The sequence below is a fragment of the Anabrus simplex genome, chromosome 1 (genome assembly GCF_040414725.1).
Source record: "Anabrus simplex isolate iqAnaSimp1 chromosome 1, ASM4041472v1, whole genome shotgun sequence".
In the NCBI taxonomy this organism is placed as follows: domain Eukaryota; kingdom Metazoa; phylum Arthropoda; class Insecta; order Orthoptera; family Tettigoniidae; genus Anabrus; species Anabrus simplex.
In genome coordinates this window covers 74,310,465-74,333,119 of record NC_090265.1, presented here as the reverse complement: position 1 = coordinate 74,333,119, position 22,655 = coordinate 74,310,465, and the positions used below count along the sequence as shown (strand labels likewise).

General features: G+C 38.9%; 1 protein-coding gene across 1 annotated transcript in view; it reads left to right on the top strand.

The window, feature by feature from the left end:
- LOC136856712 (phospholipase A1 VesT1.02) overlaps window positions 1-22,655 on the top strand; it is a 103,004-nt gene that overhangs the window by 70,502 nt on the left and 9,847 nt on the right. Inside the window, exons 5-7 of the mRNA XM_068225623.1 lie at window positions 4,093-4,235; window positions 8,974-9,213; window positions 17,246-17,455. Coding sequence (XP_068081724.1) covers window positions 4,093-4,235; window positions 8,974-9,213; window positions 17,246-17,455 — 593 coding nt within the window. The remainder of the gene's footprint in view (window positions 1-4,092; window positions 4,236-8,973; window positions 9,214-17,245; window positions 17,456-22,655) is intronic.

Here is a 22,655-nt window from a genome sequence, read left to right as displayed (position 1 = left end):
AATTCAATACAATATACTTCAAACGAGAAGACTGGTAAACAACAAACACTATCCGCGCACGTGTTGGATGACATGGAGTAGATAATAATTTCGTGTGGCTCTTTCTAGCCGAGTGCAGCCCTTGTAAGGCAGACCCTCCGATGAGGGTGGGCGGCATCTGCCATGTGTAGGTAACTGCGTGTTATTGTGGTGGAGGATAGTGTTATGTGTGGTGTGTGAGTTGCAGGGATGTTGGGGACAGCACAAACACCCAGCCCCCGGGCCACTGGAATTAACCAATGAAGGTTAAAATCCCCGACCCGGCCGGGAATCGAACCCGGGACCCTCTGAACCGAAGGCCAGTACGCTGACCATTCAGCCAACGAGTCGGACACGGAGTAGATGTAGAGTAGTGAATCTAGTTAAGTAGTTTTAGGAGAGATGTAGTGGTGATTTTATCTTTCTGTCTTTATTACCTGTAAGCCGATGGTGTACTCTAGGGTGGGCAATAAACATATGTATGTATGTATGTATGTATGTATGTATGTATGTATGTATGTATGTATGTATGTATGTATTATGTATGTATGTATGTATTGTAACCGTTCATCACCATGCCATAGGCATGTTAGGAGGTTTAGTCAACCATATATGCCGTTTTCCGCAACATTCTGCGACATATAATGTAGTCATTACTAGTCAACATGGCGAACCGGGGTGTGATTTGCGATATCCCAGCCCGAAGGGAGCAGTTTTCTGCGCTGTAACGAGGAAAGGATAGCGCATTACCACTGGACCTTGAAATCGCGCTCTCTTTCCGTGTGAGCGAGAAGGAAAGATGACGCTACGCGTGGAAATGCAGGTTGTCGGAGAGTGGGCTGAATTAATGTGTGTTAACTCCTGAGAAATAAATGTCTTCTACTAATTCAACACCGCATTCATTGGTGCCACTGGACCACTATTTACTAAAAAGAGGAAGAAGAACACCTTAACCTGAAATAATTTTTGGAAATTTATGAGTCAGGTCTCATTCGAACCGATGTGGTTAATGCTAATTGTTGATGCATATAAATGCAATACTTGAATAGTGGATCGATAATAACGCCTGTCATACAGCGGTACGCAGATTAAAGATGACTGCTGTAATCTGACACCGTGTGCAAAAAAAGTGGGATGGCCTTGCATGATGAACCATGACGCGTGATTTTCTAAAAGGACGCTTTTGAGATTGTGAATGACCCACTGATCGTTTTGGTTTTATATGTAATCAGTAGAAAGTAGAGGTCACAAGCTATAATTTGATTGTTTTCACGTCGCCGAAAGATTCCGATTACCGGACCTTCAATTTCAGCAGGGGCATAATTTACCTCCCCCCTGATCATTTTGTCCGGAGGCTATAAGTAGAGCCAGGACCTAGATACAGGATCCCATTGTCATTTGTGTAGCTGCAGTACTAACACGTTAGGAGTGAACTTGGATATCAGTTTATGAAGTGTTGTGTCATAGAAGAAAAACACATCAGTGCGATGTATAATATCGCGAAATAAGCCGTGCGGTACAAGATAATGTACATTATTGATGAATAGAAGCCTTATCTCAACATATACTATTTTAAATAAGAACGACAGTCAGTTGCGGCTCATGATGCAACCGTCCGTGAAAGGGCAAACGCGTCAAGTTGTTTACACGTAGCGAGACAGCTAATTACGTTCAGTAATTAATAGTGACCGATCTAAAGCATTTTAAGAGTGAGTGACGTTCAGTAAACATTAAAGAACTATTCCTTATAAAATTAGCGTTTGCATACTTCATGGACACTCGTGATGATAGACTGTGTGATTAATGGGGAAATGAACAGTGATTTCTACAAACTTGCCACTATTTGCATTAATCTAGTTAAAGTTATTAGTGGATCTTATCAACAGTACATTCCTTTGAAAGTACATAAACAGTGTTTAATAACTGATTTCCCATTTGCCTGGATGTTCGTGAGTGGTCGTCGAACCCCGAGATCTGGAGGCTACAAGAATCGCGCCTAAGTGCCTGCAGTCATTTCTACAGGGAACGTCCAGAGACTCAACTAAGAAGACCACAGTTCGAGACATCGATCGTGGTAGAATGAAGAGGAGCCCAGGACTATTAGAAAGAAGACCATTCATCATGATGGAGTAAAAGTTTAAGGTGTACCTCGAGATGATGGCAAACCATACCCAGCATTTGATAAGTACATATTTGAATACATTAAACCACGAGATTTGCTTTCTTCGTAATGTTACTATCTGGTAACGATTTTCATAGTAGTTTGAATATAAACTATATGTTTTCTTCAAGGTGATTCAGGTATTTATAAATCCCGTATGATAATAGATATCATTGAAGATGTTCCAAACCTAGGTATTGTGTGAATTATATAGATATGCGAGAAGAATTAAATAACCTGTAAGAATGGAGTCTTTTCTGTAAATTACTAGAACGTATTTGAGGTGCAGTGGTATGACATGGAGAGTAAAGCTTGTGAATTTTTGAGACGTTGGAATGATAAAGGATTATAATAATTATGGCTGTAGTGATATATTGAATTAAGCTGAATATATAGCCAGATATGAATAATAAGAAGTACCGGTAATGGCTCTCAAATTAATGCGTACTTAAGAACAAGCCGAGATGATATATAAAAGAAAGAAAGAAAGAAAGAAACAAAGAAAGAAAGAGGGAAGGAAATGACGAGTTCAATGTGTTTTTGTAGCCACGGAGCTGGACACACAGCTGTTGTCATGATTGACAGTTTTACTACGCGAGGACTTCTCGGGCCTGAGGAAGATTCTGTTGTCCCCAACAAGCTTAATGTTTACCTGCTGGATCCCTCTCGCAGGCCAATGCAGTCTGAATTCCATTCTAATGATACGTTATGAGTAACGCGGATAATTTTCTGATTTTGCGAAGGATAGATTCCTTCCCATGTTTATGCATTAAATTAGCTCGTGATTGGAGTTCTAAATTTTTTTACCTTGGAAGCTGGAGTATCTGAGTTCGACTCATGTTGGAACGAAGAATTTAACCTGATACTATGGCTTGGTTAAGCCATAATCTTCGAGATGTATTGTGTGATATATGTCTGATATTTTTCTATGTGATGTGTTTACGTGTTTTATTATTTCCCAAAGTGTTCTATATGATGGGTTCGATTTCAGCGTTGGCTGATTTTTCTTTGAATATAATTTCTTAGGTAAACCCAGGATACACGTATGTGTTCCGTGTAATATATAATTGTCATGGTCAAGTAGACCATGTGTTCGATATGCGGCGATGCAATCTCGTATGTAAAGTAAATGTATTTATGATATAAATCCTTTCCAAATCATGACTAATAATTAATTAAAAACATGATTAATGATGATTTATGATAGATTAATTATTCAATAGGATGGATGCCATTTAGCATTACTGTTATAGATAAATAAATCCACGTATCAGTTTGTATTAATCAAATGATTTGAGGTATGCCGAGGACCAGCTACAACTATTAATAAACTACAAGGACATCAAGGCATACTCCATAAATAATTTTTGCGTTATTCTCGATTGTTTCTTGTTTATATGTTGTAGTATGGCACCATCTCGTGTGATTTTATCAGTATAATAAAACTTTTAGCAAATAATATTTCAACGAAGTTTCTTCTCATTTAATAATATTAGTGTATTCCTCTCACATTATAGAGAATCCTACTTTCGTTATATTTCATGTAGTGCCTATTTTCTTTTTCGAACATTCCATTGCCCGTATGCTTTACGAGTTCAGCCGGTGACGCAATGAAAGTAGGGAGGACGAGACTTCAAGCCTGGTAAGTGACTTTTGGAGGTTCTCATCAAACAATTCCATCTATACATCTGTTTGTGAAACCAAATTATGAAATTGTTGCCCTAAATTACCCAGTATGGGTACAGTATGTATGTATGTATGTATGTATGTACGTATGTATGTATGTAAGGAAATCATTCAATAAATATTTTCCCCATTGACCGTCATGTCTTGACGGGTTTCAGCTAGTTATTGTTATTGTTGTTCAGTATATCGAAACATATAACTACATTCATTGTTGATTCATTTTTCAGTGAATATAATATCTCGATACCGTTGAACGACTCGTCCTTCTTATTGCAAGAGGAACAGTTCTCGAAGGACAAGTGCATGGTGTTATACATATTTGGATTCACGAGTGATGCTAATGGGGAGCAAGCACAGAATATCATCGATGGTAAGGAAGATCATACACTTTTTCTGCTATCATACTATGTGTTCTTTGAACTGACAGAAGAATGGAATCAAAATAGTTGCAACCTAGCAAACATCTGTGCCTTCTGCTTTACTTGCGCATCTAAAAGCATATCTATCCCGTACCTTGTGATCTCGTTCTAATGAACAAACTCATACACTATCTAGTTTCATCCATCATCCATCATTCGTAGAATATTAATTTACCTCTGAAAGATTTGTTTTTACATTTTCGCTCGTATTACTTCCGGATTTCTTTTCCATTTTTACTGGAGTTCCACAAGATCCACAATCCAGAAACGTACAAGCTACCTCTGGGTAGATAGAAATAAGTAACACCCACACCATCAGGATCGCTATGGTGCTATGGTAAAAATTCCGATGTCAATAATTAACTCATCTTAATTTGGATTAAAGTATTGTCTGACGAATATGATGGAAAGTAGGCAGGTGATCACTTCGTAGGGGCGAAACACAAAGTGATAATCATCCCCTCTTAGTTCTAATTATAGTAGGTACAAGAATGAAGGTATCGGGCTGAATGGTCAGCACTGATGCCTTCGGTTCAGAGGGTCCCGGGTTCGATTCCCGAGCGGGTCGTGAATTTTAATCGCATGTGATTAATTCTTCGGCTCGGGGACTGGGTATTTGTGTTTGTCCCAATACTTTCATCTTTATATTCAGACAACGAACTACACTACTAATGACCACAGAAACAAGCATGCCTCCTAACAGGGTTGGCGTCAGGAAGTGCATCCGGCCGTAAAACAGGGACAATCAACTTGTTCGATATAGTCCGTACCCGCGACCCCACAGATGTGGGAAAAGGGATGGAAGATGAAGAATAAGAAGAAGGAGAATTAGGTATCTGCTGTATGTAACTGTAAAGCTTTTCAGTCCTTCGAACACACAAATTCAGTTTAAATATTACACCACAACATACCTGTAAAAAGCACACTATTAAATAACGAATATAGTACACACTTTTAAAAATAGAATGACTTGTTTCTTTCTTAACAGAACATCATCACATTCTATCAAGTCACACTCAATATATGACAATGTTTATGTTTATTTCTATCCAAACACTAGGAATTTGAAATTTGGAATTTATCTAGTGAAATCCTGCCTAGTCTCCACTCCAGCATACAGTGATCAGTGAACTGAAATGAAATGAAATGAAATGGCGAATGGCTTTTAGTGCCGGGAGTGTCCGAAGACATGTTCGGCTCGCCTGTTGCAGGTCTTTTGATTTGACTCCCGTAGGCGACCTGCGCGTCGTGATGAGGATGATATGATGATGAAGATAACACATACACCCAGCTCCTTTGCCAGCGAAATTAACCAATGATGGTTAAAATTCCCGACCCTGCCGAGAATTGAATCCGGGACTGCTGTGACCAAAGGCCATCACACTAACCATTTAGCCACGGAGCCGGACAGTGATCAGTGATCACCATGCCTTTGATCTATGCTTCACAACATGTGCTCGATGTGACTGCCATCCATTACAATGCAGCCTTCCACCCTACATTGCGCACAAACGATGTAAACCTAATAGCACGAATTGCCTATGTACAATTGTTTCACATTTCCTATATAATAAGACCATAACGAAGGACCTCTCAGAGTGCAAGCACCGGTGCATTGCGTGGCGCCAGTTGCATAAGACGACTTGGGTAGGTTGACCAGAGTGCTGATCCCCCACTCCTTGATTTTGAGCGATAGCTCTGTCTCTCTCTTTCTCTACGCCCGTCTCTCTCGCTCTGCAGCACTCTACCATCCGAGCCGAGTTGAGCAGAGCTTAGCCGAGTCGCCCCGAGACAATACCCTCGTCCGAACCGAGCCGAGTCGGACCTATGCACGATGTACAGAACCTCTGCGCCTCGGTTTGCACGCGTGAGATTTTGGGCGTTTGAGAGGCCCTGCAACACAACGTGCTAATATGTTACAACCAGTGTTTAGGTAGGAACGTATTTCCGTAAATTATTGGAATATCGTGATCATTGATAGTAGTGTTATTGGGCCATAACTCCAAAAATACTGGGTTTACGACCAAAATTTGCAGGACCTTTTCTCCTTCGTTTGTTTCGTGCGACCTCCTCTGCAATTATTGGACATTTTTTCGAGGACATCCTGTATATCCTGACATCGAACAAGACTGACATCATCTTTATTCTTCTTCCGACGCCATTTCTTCACAGAAAGTTGACGACCTACAAGGAATATTTATTCATTTTCTGTTTCCCCGTATCACAGTTGAGTAAAATCGACGGAGTTTCCACATCAGGGATTTCCTCAACCATTCGACGTTTCCTTTCTATGTTGTGTTCTATGATCAGTTATATGAGTCTGCATTTGATATTTGGGACGATGTGACCGAGATAACCTGCTTTCCTGCATTTTGCGAGGGTTAACAGAAGTCGTAAAGGTCCAAATCGGCAAATGTTGAAATTTTTAAATTTTTTACATTTTATTAACGTGTGAATAATTCTGTTTAACGAGGCATTTGCTTCATTAAAATATTCTAATATTTACTTTTTAAAATAATTTATTTAATACATTGGTGCATTTCTATTTCAAGACACTTTTCGTGCAATGATTTACACATATCTCAGGGACTGTTCACACTAGAAGGCTGTTGTTTGGCATGTTTTGAAGATAAATATCAGTTTTATTAGTTGGTCACCCTGCTTGAACTGCAATCTCAAGATGCAGTGATGTTTTGGTGGAGGATTTTGCAGCTTTTATTCTGCAGTAGGTGAGCTTTACTGAATCTTTTACTTCTAAGTGCAATTTACTCAAAATCACTTCTTCTGAAACAAATGCTCCCTTTTATCAAAAAATACCAGTTACAATTCCATGAAATGTTTGCGACACTGTTGTGGTAGTATGGATCTACTTTGAATGACATTTCTTGAATAGTTTTTTTTTTGTAAGAAAATATCTGCAGAAAGAATTAAAATTTGGGATTACTTTCAAAAAAATGATAATTTTTTCGTAGCACCTATTTTAAAACTACTCTAGATCGGTGTAAGCGGAAGACACGAGTTAACATCATATTAAAAATTATAATTCTACGAAATGTCGTATGGCTTTTAGTGCCGGGATATCCCAGGACGGGTTCGGCTCGCCAGGTGCAGTTCTTTCTATTTGACTCCCGTAGGCGACCTGCGCGTCGTGATGAGCATGAAATGATGATGAAGACAACACATACACCCAGCCCCCGTGCCATTGGAATTAACCAATTAAGGTTTAAATCCCCGACCCGGCTGGGAATCGAACTCGGAACCCTCTGAACCGAAGGCCAAGACGCTGACCGTTCAGCCAACGAGTCGGACTATAATTCTACATCCAATGGCTACTGAGGAAGAGGGCATTTATTCAGCTATTTTGACGTTGACGAGATGCAGCATTACGACTCTCCTTAAGACTTCACAAGGTTTCCTTGCACGATGTAGTACTTCCTCGTTATTAACGTGGTCTACCCACGGAATTTCGAACATTCTATTCCACATCCACAATTCAAAGACCAACAATCGCCTCAGTGACGAAACCTCCGTATACATCCTCTGGCACCGTAAAATAGCACTGGTAACACACAACACATCAGACATGCCAACGAGTTTCGGATCAGAGATCATGCTGCATATAACATGTTCTAATTTCATAAGCGTTTCAGTTTATACTGATTGTCTATATAACTTTACAGTTGTCAGATATCATGCTATACCATAAACACACGAAGGGTCGGGAGGATAAAATCATTTAAGTCAACCTTTCGGGTAATCGAGTTTGCGGTGAAATACTGAGCTTGAAAGCATGTTAGTTTGTAACTTTTTATTTGTTAATCTAGTAACGTTTTGAAATTAAAATTTCATTTTTCTGAGTTTTTCTTACAATTTACTTTAGTCCGCCTCCCTGGTGTAGTGATTAATGTGGTTAGCAGTCACCCTCGAAAGCAGGATTCTATTCCCGACACCACTACGAAATTTTAAAAGAGGTACGAGCGCTGGAACACGGTCCACTCAGCTTCGGGAGGACAACTGAGTAGAGGGGTGTTCGATTTCCACCTCAGCCATCCTTGAAGTGGCTTTCCGTGGTCTCCAACTTTTCCTCCAGGAAAATGCCAGGATGGTACCTAACTTAAGGCCACGGTCACTTTTTCCCTCTTCCTTGTCTCTCCCTTCCGTTCTTCCCATAGCCCCAGAAGGTCTCTGTTCAGCATAGCAGGTGTGGCCTACTGGTCGAGGTACTTGTCCTCATCCCCAGTTTTATCCCCGTCCCAAAGGCTCACCCTCCAGGACGGCAAATGTTTTAAGAAAGAAGGAAAGAAAGACAATTTGCTTTACGTCGCATTGACACAGGTAGTCCTTATGGCGACGTGGATAGGAAAGGAATAGAAGTGGGAAGGAAACGAGCGTGGTTTAATTAAGGTGAAACCCCATCATTCACCTGGTGTAAAAATCAGGGGGTTCGAGGTCACTATCTCACGAACGTAAAATGACAAATACGTGATTCGAACCCCGCAACCACTCGCTCAGTATTCTGAGATCTGAAGGAAGGTTACTTACCTGTTTTCTTTTTTCTGACACTTTATATATTCTAATGTACGTATATCTCCTTACAAACATTCGAGTGGTGTAGATTTTATAACAGACATAATCACATCAATGAACTTGAATAACTATTCAATTATTTGACTATTTCTTGCATTTCAGCTTACCTACAGCAGGGAATATACAACGTGTTGCTGCTGGATTATTCTGATATTACTCAGAACAACCTGTACACTATCTCGGTGTCGCTATCCTCTTACCTGGCCCCAGTAGTAGCACAGGTTCTCGATGATTTAATAGACGGAGGGGTGGAGTTGTGCCATTTGGCTGGGCACAGCCTCGGAGCACAAACGGCGAGTGACATATCCAGGAGTATGAGAAATAGAGTGCCGCACATAATCGGTAAGTCACCATATATTATTAAAATTTATAGTATTTCAGGAACTCACTACTCAAATTCGTATGATTTTATAGATGCATACTGTGACAACGCGTCTCCTTTCATCTCGCTCGTGGTTGGAGTGAGCTTGGGCGAGGCTTCGACAAACCGGGCTGAGTTCGAGGCTCGCCGATGGTGCACCATTCTAACGTCATATTTATGAACAATGGTAACTGGTTCATGTACTGATGCCTTGGAAAGGTACAATACATAGGCCCTCCATACATACATACATACAGCTTCACCGTTCAGCATTCTAACTGAAAGTCCTTGTGAATTAATTACGACCGAGCTAGATAGCTGCAGTCGCTTAAGTGCGCCAGTATCCAGTATTTAGGAGATAGTAGGTTCGAACCCCACTGTCGGCAGCCCTGAAAATGGTTTTCCGTGGTTTCCCATTCTCACACCAGGCAAATGCTGGGGCTGTACCTTAATTAAGGCCAGGGCCGCTTCCTTCCCACTCCTAGACTTCCCTGTCCCATCGTCGCCATAAGACCTATCTGTGTCGGTGCGACGTAAAGCAAGTAGCAAAAAAAAAAAAGAATTAACTACGCATCTCTGCAATCCTCTATTTACAACTACGTCTGCGACTTGGTTAAATTTTACAATTTGCTTTACGAACGAACGAATGAAGTTATTTCATTCCTGTCCTTTGACAGGCGGGCCGTCAGCTAAATTAGTAACTCTTAGGCCTTCTATTGTTAATTGTTGATTAATTGGGATGCCTGGATTTGTATGTGTTGTACATACGTTTTATTATTTTTGTTTGACTCTGGCGCAGAGGTCGCCGGACCCCCAAGGGGGGCAACACCGGGAGAGGACCCCCCCCCGCAACCTCCCTCCCCCATAGTTCTCCCCTGTTATCGCACGTTTATTGAAATCTTTGTTTTGTACATTGTATTTGCATTATTTTCATGAGTTATATACAATCAATCAATCAATCAATCAATACTGATCTGCATTTAGGGCAGTCGCCCAGGTGGCAGATTCCCTATCTGTTGCTTTCCTAGCCTTTTCCGAAATGATTTCAAAGAAATTGGAAATTTATTGAACATCTCCCTTGGTAAGTTATTCCAATCCCTAACTCCCCTTCCTATAAACGAATATTTGCCCCAGTTTTTCCTCTTGAATTCCAACTTTATCTTCATATTGTGATCTTTCCTACTTTTATAAACGCCATTCAAACTTATTCGTCTACGAATGTCATTCCACGCAATCTCTCCGCTGACAGCTCGGAACATACCACTTAGTCGAGCAGCTCTTCTTCTTTCTCTCAATTCTTCCCAACCCAAACATTGCAACATTTTTGTAACGCTACTCTTTTGTCGGAAATCACCCAGAACAAATCGAGCTGCTTTTCTTTGGATTTTTTTCAGTTCTTGAATCGGGTAATCCTGGTTGAGGGTCCCATACACTGGAACCATACTCTAGTTGGGGTCTTACCAGAGACTTATATGCCCTCTCCTTTACATCCTTACTATAACCCCTAAACACCCTCATAACCATGTGCAGAGATCGGTAACCTTTATTTAGAATCCTATTTATGTGATTATCCCAATGAAGTTCTTTCCTTATATTAACACCTAGATACTTACAATGATCCCCAACAGGAACTTTCACCCCATCAACGCAGTAATTAAAACTGAGAGGACTTTTCCTATTTGTGAAACTCACAACCTGACTTTTAACCCCGTTTATAAACATACCATTGCCTGCTGTCCATCTCACAACATTTTCGAGGTCATGTTGCAGTTGCTCACAATCTTGTAACTTATTTATCACTCTATAGAGAATAACATCATCCGCAAAAAGCCTTACCTCAGATTCCACTCCTTTACTCATCTTATTTATATATATAAGAAAACATAAAGGTCCGATAACACTGCCCTGAGGAACTCCCCTCTCAACTATTACAGGGTCAGACAAAACTTCACCTACTCTAACTCTCTGAGATCTATTTTCTAGAAATATAGCAACCCATTCAGTCACTCTTTTGTCTAGTCCAATTGCACTCATTTTTGCCAGTAGTCTCCCATGATCCACCCTATATATATTTATTTGTTGTTTTGGAGTGCCTCTTGTTTGGCTAAAGTCTTTGAGTCCATGTCTTGCTGTGTATTTGCGTATAGTATTTAACACAGTTTTGTTAGATATTTCAGTACAATTATATAGTCTTACAGAATTTACATTATTTTACAAACATTTATTTAATTATTTTCTTTGCTTGGTATGCCTCTTGTTTAGCTTGGGTCTTTTTGTCCATTTCGTAACGTTAGTTGCGTGTTTGTAAACAGTTGTGGTAGTACTATAAAGCACATGTTTCTTTGGAATGTCATTCATGGTCGTCTGTTAGTGGGTCAGTCAGTGTTGTCAACAATGTAGTCGTAGTAAGTATTTGGTCAGTGATATTTTGGTCTCGTCTCGGAGGCGTTTAAGTATTGAATAAGTTTTTTAATGGAATGGGTTACCTAATAATAATAATAATAATAATTATTATTATTATTATTATTATTATTATTATTATTATTATTATTATTATTATTATTATTATTATTATTTTGATGATAATACGTCGCACCAACAGATAAGTGATGATGGGATATGAAAGTGTTAGGAGTGGGAAGGAACTGCCCGTGTACTTAATTAAGTTACAGCCCCAGCATTTGCCTGGTGTCAAAATAGGAAAACAAGGAAACCCATCTTCAGGGCTGCCGACAGTGGACTTCGTACCCACCACCTCCCGAATACAAACTCACAGCTTCGCGACCATAATCGCACAGCCAACAAGCTCGCTGCCCGTAGACTGTAATGGTAATTTGGGATCAGATATGATTACTAATTAATCATTGATTGATATTCGTGTCGGTAATTTAAAGATCTAAGTCATGTTGGAACCTAAGAGTTATTTGATCATTTAGTATTATGTTATGAAGTTCAATTAGTTTCAGATACGTATTTCATCTTGACATATTTGTCATGGTTTGTATTTGCCCCACACTGCAATGTACCAGCGTTTATTTGCGGTCTGGATGCTGCTGCTATCTGGCGACTGAAAGCGCAACTATCAAGAATCACGAGATTGTCAAATGTTTTCATTATAGTATGAAAATCGACAATGTGTTGATGGTCCTTTGTCACTAACCAGTTTGTAAGAAACTGCATCATTTTTCAAGCTCGTGTTTAAATCCTTTGAACGGGAATATTATTGAGAATGTCTACAATGTTTGATCCCGATTAACGGATCCGTCATCGAATATGTCACATGAGAACTCCTAGTCAGGAGGCGACATTTTCTTTTAAAACAAATCATGAGGTAGTTCGTAATTTTTTACTTCGAATAATGTGGCTCAGGGAGTATGAGACTGAATAATTGAAGTCCTGACTCAAGTAAGTGTTGAAATGATTTTAAACAAAATTATTATTTTTCTTCGGAATTGCTATGACTGTATTAGATTTTCGAACTGGCTATCATGCAAAATCTAGGCGTAAGACATCGCCATTACCACAAACGGAGTTTGAGCGACAACATAACCTTCTACTTCTTCTAATTATTACTAAATTATAAATCAAAATTGCACTTCATTTAAGAAATCATTTTAAACTTCTAATTCTGTTACGCACATTGTAAATATTCAATCATTATTTATCCTGTGAATTCAATTGTATATCTTATGTTTCATAACAACTTCGTGTTTCTTTACTGTAATAATCATCATCTGGGTGTTACAGGTAACACTTCCTTTAAAATTCAAAACCTTGGTTAGGCGAAAATTTTATTTGGTATTATTAGGTAATTACCTTATTTCTGTTCTGTGATGGAAATCTTAAATACTAATTGGGTCGTCAGCTTGGCCATAATAAGGCCAAACAAATGTAAATGATCACCTACGATGGTAACCAATTCCTTGCAGTTTCTGAAAATTACCCCCTTATTTTTTCATTATTGTAACCTTTCAGAAGGAAAGTTAATTACTCTGTGGTTTCAAAGTTAGGTAATTTGAAGATTATTATAAATTAAATGTCCCTTCGATTTTAATATTCGTCCTGTAAGGATGTTTTGTTTGGGTATTCATGTATTTGATGGCCTCTGCTTTCCTTGTTAGAATGGGGCGTGCCTGTGATTTCTATTGCCGATCATTATCTTTTTTTTCTTTGGGAATAATGATGATGGGATAGTATTTTTGACCGGGCGAGTTGGTCGTGCGCGTAGAGGCGCACGGCTGTGAGCTTGCATCCGGGAGATAGTAGGTTCGAATCCCACTATCGGCAGCCCTGAAGATGGTTTTCCGTGGTTTCCCATTTTCACACCAGGCAAATGCTGGGGCTATACCTTAATTAAGGCCACGGCCGCTTCCTTCCAACTCCTAGGCCTTTCCTATCCCATCGTCGCCATAAGACCTATCTGTGTCGGCGCGACGTAAAGCAAATAGCAAAAAAAAAGGTATTTTTGATTGTATGATGGCTCACGGTGGTGTTGATCACTATTTTCCGATTTTCATTTGATGTAACTTAATTAATTGCAATTTCATCTGCTGCAATCTGTTCACGAATTAAATACCAATTACCGGTACTTCATTTTTAATGATTTTTTAATGATCGTTGTCTGAATGGTCAGTGTACTGGCCTTCGGTTCAGAGGGTCGCCGGGTTCGATTCCCGGCCAGGTCGGGGATTTTAACCTCCATTGGTTAATTCCAATGGCCCGCGGGCTGGGTGTTTGTGCTGTTTTCAACATCCCCGCAACTCACACAGCGCACATAACACTACCCTCCACCACAATAACACGCAGTTACCTACACATGTCTGATGCCGCCCACCCTCATCGGTGGGTCTGCCTTACAAGGGCTGCACTCGGCTAGAAATAGCCACATGAAATTATTATTATAATTTTTTTAATTTATTATTTACTTCTTTGGTGTGAATTAGAGAGGAAAGTGAACCTTTTAAAAGATACAATACCTTAAAATTAACTCAGTTAATTAGATTTCAATTTTATTATTCCCATGGGATGAATTTTCTTTTCCATTGAGTTGGAAAGGTATAAATTTTATCTTAATTTTTTTTTTATTAAGGTTCAGTCCTTAAAGTTTCATACCAAGTAATTAATTTACTTAAGGTTTTTCGTACCTTCTGGTTGTAATCTTTCACTTTATATCATTCTTTTTGTTACCTCATGATTGTAATCTCTATATAGTTTAATTAAATAAATATTTTCTTCTAAACAAAGAGCCTTTAATTCAGTCAGGTTTGGTATTAGTTCCATTTATTTCTAGTAGCTACAGATCCGCTGCCTCTTAACACGCGTTTGTGATTCTAATTACTTAAGCACGACTAGGCCAAATTTTAAGGTATGTTTCCTGTTTGTTGCGCTTGTATGTGCAAATGTATTAGTTTTCTGTTTCAATGTCGATTTAGAACTGTGGTTCGTATATTTCGTAATATCGGCCATAAGCTCCACACCTCATATAATTAACTTAAAAACCTAGTGTAAATTGCATAGCCCTTGTCTGGCTCTACTCTTCTTACCCTCCATGGCCGAGTCTATAATACCTCCTCCATTTGCCTCACAGTGACCCCCATTACAGAAGTTGTTTTATACGTGCAGCTTCACCCAACCAGTTCATTCATAACCCAGCCTTTATCCCCTCATTTCAAGTAACCTCCTATCGTCGCCATAATACCTCTCTGTGTCGATGCGACGTAAAGCCCCTAGCAAAAAAAAAAAAAATAACCTCCTGTGATTCTTCTCACCAGTTTTTACTTGCTATCATGCTCGTTGTTTTCACTCCTGTACATTAAAGTTGGTCTGTGAACAGACCGATGAAAAGAAAGTTTCATCCGGGAGCGCATTTCCTTCTTAAAAAATGCTGTTGATAACTGCTTGCTCACTGCATTAGCTTTGCTGCAACATGATTCAATATCGCTTAGTGTACTACCATCTTTAGAAGGAATTTTTATTGCCAACCTTCATTCCATGAGCTAAGAACGTTGCATGCATCATCTGAGAGAGCATTTACTGCGGAAATGGCTTGATGCCACAGTGAGTTTCTCTCATCGGTTGGCCGGCAGGCGCGCCTGGCTTACCTCTCTCCCGTTGACTCATCGCACCCCGCTCCACGACATAGCAACAAGTACAGCATTTCACTCACTTTATCCGTACATGTTGTGAGATAACAATTCATATCAAGAAAATTAGAATTATGAAATTAGTAATTAAGAAAATACTCTCGTATCTTATGACAGGAGATGTTGAAAATATTATCCTCCTGCATTCACACATTTCTGGCATCGTCTTAGGAAATTCCGATTCACACGCATAAGCTTGTCTTCAGTAATAAAATTGAGGCTATTTCTCTCCGGATATGTCCTTTCAGTTCGTCAAAAGTGTGAAGTTTTCTTTCATTTTATTTTTTAAACTCCCCCTTAATTAAAAGTCACAAACAGTTACATCTGTGGGCAACAAGTCCGTACTAAGAACACGCTTCAGAAAAAAAATCATCAATTAAGTTTAATATGTCGTTAGCTGTATTCACGGTGGCAGAGTCTTCCTGAAAATATCCATTTCGACAGTCAGTGAATATATCGTAAATTAAACCCTTTCCTCTAGCGTGTACACCTGTGGAGGCATTATGAGAATTATACCGCGAAAAAACACTTCGCAACTCGAGAACGTTTGGAGCGACAGATCAACACACAATACACGTTCTAAGCACGGACCTGAACTGCGAAGTGAGGGCATTTCCTTTCTGTCGCTGCGCTGTGTAACGGGAAGTGATGAGTCAACGGGCGGCAGATAAGCTGGGCGCGCCTGCCGGCCAACCGATGAGAGAAACGCACTGTAGATGTGAGTCTGTTTTGCTTCGCAAGTGGTATGCTATTTAATATCGGAAGTTGATGATTGCGCATAATCCTCCTGTATTCTCAGAGAAGGGCTCTCTCTCTCTCTCACTTCGAATCAGGAGTGGCATATGGCTCAAAATGGGCAGCCATTATGTAGGGGTAGAACGTATAGCGATTCACATGGTCTCGTTCAGCCTCCTCTCGAGGGTGGGCGTGGTAGAACACACACAATGTATCCCCTACCTATCGTAAAAGGTCGATTGGAAAGCGGAATAGGGGCTCTCTTGTGAGCCTCGGTTGGAGGCCACGGTTATCCTACCTGAGTCTGGCAATTCTTTCACTTGTGTCATATTCCTCACTACTTTTCTGTTCTTGTTCTTTTCAGACCACAACAATATTAGGTTTGCAAGGCCTAGGGCAGGGATGGCAAACCTTTACCGACCAGCGGTCAATTATAGTCTTTTGTATTGCTACTTAGTTTCTAGTGTGCTGTCAGTTATTTTCCTGTTGAATCATCCCGAAACCCCTCATTTCACTTCAATTAGTTATTAGATTGCATAACATATACATCTATTCGACTGATTGTTTCATGATATTATTTTACAAACATCACTGAAAACTGCATCTTAAAAACAGCTAAATTGTAAGAATAACATAGTTTTGCTTTAACCTAATAGCACTTACGAAAAATATGGCCATAGAATTAATTGAGACATACTTCGGTTATTAAAGCTTAATGTTAAATTATGCTATGGTGCTAGATTTTCTACCTCTAGATTACACTTTAAAAATATTAAAATACGTGATATATTGTCTGACGTGCCACATAAGTCGAGTTTGCGTGACATCATTTCTTTCTTTCTTTCTTTCTTTCCTTCCTTCCTTCCTTCCTCTACTTCCTTCTTTTTTTTTTCCCCGTCCATTCTTTCCTCCAGGTATATAATATACTACCAATGATCACCAAATCAATTATGAGCATCTTCACTCCATTTCTTTCAATTTTTATATTTGTTTTTCATTCTCTATACATCATTCCTTTTAATTTTGTTCCTCTCCCATCAATCGTTCACTATTTCATCCTACTTTCATTTAATTCATTTCAGAAGTTTAACCTCTCATATTCTGAAGTTAATGTTGATGTGTTGCTTTATGCTAGGCTTGGAACCTGCCGGTCCTCTTTATTATCCACCTATTAACTGCAGTGAAGCCTTAAACGAGAATGATGCGGACTGCGTAGAGGTGGTACACACGGATGGCGGAGGACTAGGAGCACCCCTGTCGTTTACTAGTGGAAGAAACGAATTCTACGTCAATGGAGGCACACGTACACAGCCCGGATGCGACGATTACAGACTTCCTACCTTGAGTAAGCGTTTTGTTACTTTATTACCTTCCATTTCTTCAGCCAATACTTTAGTTCTTCTACCCACCCTTCTACCTGCTATTAGAACTGAGAGGTGATGATTATCATATTGTGTTTCCCCCTACAAAGTAATCATTGGCCTACTATCCATCATATTCTTCAATTAATAATACAAATTAAGAAGAGTTATTTATTGAAATTGGTATTTTTACCATAGCGGTCTCTACAATATGGGTGTAGTTTTTCTGTATATACCCAGACGTAGCGGGTAAGTTTTTGTCTCGTCTTGGGTTTCTAGGACTGAAGGCTGGGATTCGACTCACTCAACATAATGAGATTGACTGTGGAGATTCTTCGTGCTAAACAGCAACAAAGCCCACATTGTAACTCTTTTACTATACCAGTAAGAGATTAACCTTCATTTGGGAGTCAATCTTAATAAGTGGAATTTTAGCCAAACTTATTAGTCCTTGACGTACAAAATGGACGCACGACTGTCCGGTGTAAATATTAAACATTTAATGTAAAAATAAATCTTCTGTTCAAAATATTTCCTGTGCATAACCTCATCACAAGATTTGTATCTTGAAAATTCGTTCCCCCTGAAAACCTCCCTGAATATTCTCATTTCGTATTTTATCATTCTCGTGACTCCACTCTTCCACCTGAATATTTCCATCTCTGCCACATCCATTTTCTTTTCGTGTACTTTCTTGATCCGTCTACGTCTCCACTCAATACAACATCGCAAGCCTTACCACTGATTGAAAAACTTTTCCTTCATTTTCAAGTTCAATCTCCGACATTCTTCTCCAGTTCAACCAGCCAATGTTTAACCTGCGCGTTACCTCCGAGTCTAAATTCCCTTCCTTATAACCTGTAGAACCAAAGTACTTAAACTGAGGAGCGTCTGATCAAAAGGCACTATTTCCACCCCGAGTATGTCAAAACGCAAGGAAACGTATAATAAAAGGCACATGGAACGTACCAATGATCAGGTTTGGTACTTGCTAACTTTAAGGAAAAACATATATCTGGTCTGGATTTCTCATGACATTCGATAATATTCAACTACTGCAATGGATATGCACGAAATGCTAAACATTTTTGTGAAGTGGAAATAGCACCTTTTGAACAGGCGCTCCTCGTTTTGTAACGGTTCAAATCCCGTTACAAGATGATATCTGTATTTTTATTATTGTATGATTTTATCTGTATTTTATTATTATTATTATTATTATTATTATTATTATTATTATTATTATTATTATTATTATTATTATTATTATTATTATTATTATTATTATTATTATTATTATTATTATTATTATTATTATTATTATTATTATTATTATTATTATGTCAGTATTATTATTATGTTATCTGTGATATTGTACTATTATTGTAATTATCCATTTTATTCAATTTTGCAATTGCCTGTTGCTTGCAAGATTGCACTTAGATGTATACATATATACGTATGTGTAGTATAACACTCAATACCTGTACAGTGAGAATTGTTGTATACATCAGAGATTGAGTGTGACGTTGGGACATTGTGCAAGATTAGTGGCGATTCTGCCAAGTCATCGCCACTCCTTGGCTACGTCATTGTATTTATTTAGATATGCGCGCACGGATTCGTCGCCGCGGGGCTATTTCACCACTGTGTGTAATATCTGTCGCGTAGGTGGGAGTATGTCATTGTTATTTCTGGAGATTACGTAGTTGTGTCAGCCAACGTCTATATAAGGTAGCTCCATATTGTAGCGTCAGTCATTACTTATACGGATGCAGTACAGTGAAGTAGTCTACTAGATCAAGAGGCCTTAGGTGGTCAGCCAACCAGTGTGAACGAGAGATGGTGAAGACTCAGTGAGCCATTATTGGTCATTGAGAGAGTGAGACCAAATGGTTGGTCCGTCACTTAGTGGAAGACGCGGACGCAAGGCTTACCAAGGAGTCAGAGAGGGCAACCCTGGACCTACCAAGAGGTCATACCATATTGACTTACAAAGAAGTCAGATGATATGGAGAAGAAGCAGTCTCAAGGATGTATCACCACGTTAGGCGTGACACATCTACAGTAAACACCAGAGCAATGGATTACGTCGTAATTACACTCAAAGTGTTAAAGGTACAGTCAAGTGAATCAGTGAGGGAAATATTTCGTATAAATTGTTAAATGTCCGGTCAAGAAGAATTCAAATTCATGCCTAGTTTCTTTTAGTTGCAATGTCATAATTTCATATTCTCATCTGTTTTATCGCAACAAGACTCACTATTTTTTGATATATTATTTAAAGAATATATATTGTTCTATCAAACGAATTCAGAGTTTCATTTCATTGACAGTAAAATATCTTAACCTCAAAATTAATGGGGAAACCGAACACCAATCTCCTTTTCCCAGAACTTATATGGTATGTTGTCAAAAGTAAGCTTATTACCCCACACCTTAGAGATAGTCAAGAGTCTCATTCTATTATTGCTGTACTGAGTGACAGCTGGCACCCTTCAAATAACGTATGTGTAAGTAAGCAGGTAACAAGTAAGTGTGAGTACAAGGTCAGACGAGTGTGTATTTTGTTTAATAAATGTTAATTTTCATAATTTCCATTTTAAATGAAGATATTCAGATTTTCCATATTTAATCCAGATTTTTATAAGTTTCAAAAGTTAGTCAGTAAGTTTAGGAAACTGACAAAGTGTCGACGCAACGTGGGACTCGAATAAATTCAGAATTTGTTCTGAATGACAGCATATCATAGGTTCATTCTGGGAGGATTATGCACAATTTAAGCCAACGGAAAGTATTACCGGTAAATTTCAGGACTATAATTTTGTGATATATATTTGTATTTTGGGGATATGTCAAGGGATTTGAAGAGGGAAATTAATTTGAGATCGCGTACTATCACTAGTGAACCAAAGATGGACAAGGAAGACAATAACAAGTCATGTGACGACGAGGTCATTGCTTCTGCGGACATCCAAGGTGAAATTCAGAGTAGGGAGCAGGTGAATATGATGGAAGATTCTGAGATAATTCAGGAAAGTGCAGAAATTGAGAAGCACACTGAAACTCAAAAGGAAATCGCGGGGGGGATGAGCCAGGATCTTTTTAATTTGCTGATGGCCAAAATGGACGAGTTCGAGGAAGAAAGGAATAGGAGTTTCGAAAAGTGGAAGAAAGAGATTGATACTAGTAATGAAAATAATAATAAACAGATGGAAGAAGTGATTGGTAGCTGTAGCAAAATGGAAGAACAGATTGATACTAGTAGTGAAAATAATAAAGAGATGATAGAGATGAAAGAATTATTTAGTAGTAGTAGTAGTAGTGAAAATAGTAATAAACGAATGGAAAAGATGAGTGAAAATAATAAGAAAGAGATGAAAGAATTAATTGATAGTAGTAATGAAAATTTTAATAAACTGTGTAACTCTCTATGTAGCAAAATGGATCAGTTTATTATCAGTAATAACGAAAATTGTAATGCGATCATTAGTAAAATAGATTCTAAGATATTAGAGATAAATAATCAAACATCTAAGTCAACATGTAAGTTAGAAAGTAAGTCAAATGAAGAATGTGTTGAAATTGAAGGTGAAATGAAGTTGAATCGGAGCAATATTCATATTCAAATTAAGCATGGTAAAGGAACTGGTACAGAGAATATCGTAGAATTAAGTGATAAAAGTTCTAGTAATCGGGAAGAAATTCATGAGGTAGTCGAGAAGAGATTGGACAAGATTTGCAATGCAGTTGGGGAAGAGATGGGGGAACAGATTAGTAGAAATGAGCAAGTTGAAAGCAAACTTGTGGAGGTCACTGAACTACGGAACGAACAGGTAACGCTATCACAGCAGGTAAGAGAAAGAGAGGAAGAATTGAAGGAAGAAGTGAGAATAGTGGAAGAGAATTCTGAGAGAGCAGCGGAAGAAGAAGAAGAAGAAGAAGAAGAAGAAGAAGAAGAAGAAGAAGAAGAAGAAGAAGTTGTAAACTGCCAGGAAGTGATACGGCAGAAAGGTAGAGGTAAGACAGGTTTAGACGTGATAGTAGCGAGTGGTTTGTTCAGTAGGGATCGTGATTTAACTGGGTTTTCTGGAAAACAGTTCAGTACTACAGAATTTGTAAAAGTAGTTGAGAAAAGATTTACAAGTAAGTCGAGGAATAATATTAATGAATGGGAATATGTGTTGGAGATTTTGTCGAATGTTTTTATCGGTGAAAGTAGAATATGGTTTCGAGTGTACTGGGATAATATGTCTAATTTAGGAGAGTTTAAAGTGTTCATTGATAGGCTTTGGGAGGAATGTGTGCTAGGGCGCGCGCGCGAGAGAGAGAGCGCATGATAGCTGGGGAAAGTAGTATAGTAGAGAGAAGGGGGAAAATGTTAGCCGTGTATCAGAGAAGGGGTAATCATGATCCGCAGAGGATTAATAGTTGTGTTGAAGGTGATAGTGGTCGGAAGAGTAATCAGAGAGAATCGGGAGATGGGAGGCGTATGTATTTGAGTTGTGAGAGAGAGGATCAGAAGAGTAATCAGAGAGAATTGGAAGATGGGAGGCGTATGTATTTGAGTTGTGAGAGAGAGGATCAGAAGAGTAATCAGAGAGAATAGGAAGATGGGAGGCGTATGAATTTGAGTTATGAGAGAGAAGGTCAGAAGAGTAATCAGAGAGAATCGGAAGATGGGAGGCGTACGGGTTTGAGTTATCAGAGAGACTATGATAGTCTTAATATGAATGTTATCCAGGTGTCGTTATCGAGTCAGAGTATTTCAAATTCACAGGGAATCGGGTAAGTTACCGGTAAGTGGACAGGCTGAAGGTAGAAAATGAACAGGTATTTAGTATAAGTAGTTATGTAGTGAAAGTAGATTTAAGAATAGTGTGATTGTGACCTAAGTAATGTTAAGTGAGATATTTAAGTAATGACGTAGTCGTAGATAATGAAGTAATTAATGGTAGTAGTAAGTTCGACGTAAGAAGTGTTCTGGTAAGTGATGTAAGTACTTGTAATGCCGAGAATGTGATGTAAGTAGTGAGGGAATAACTCCGATGATGGAAATTGTGATATGAAGAAGGTAAGTGAAGGTACTATCAGATCTTATAACAGCCGTTGGGTGAGTCAGAGTGAGTAAATAAAATGACAGTGGTACCGATCATAAGTAAAGATAATTGTAAGTTTCAGACA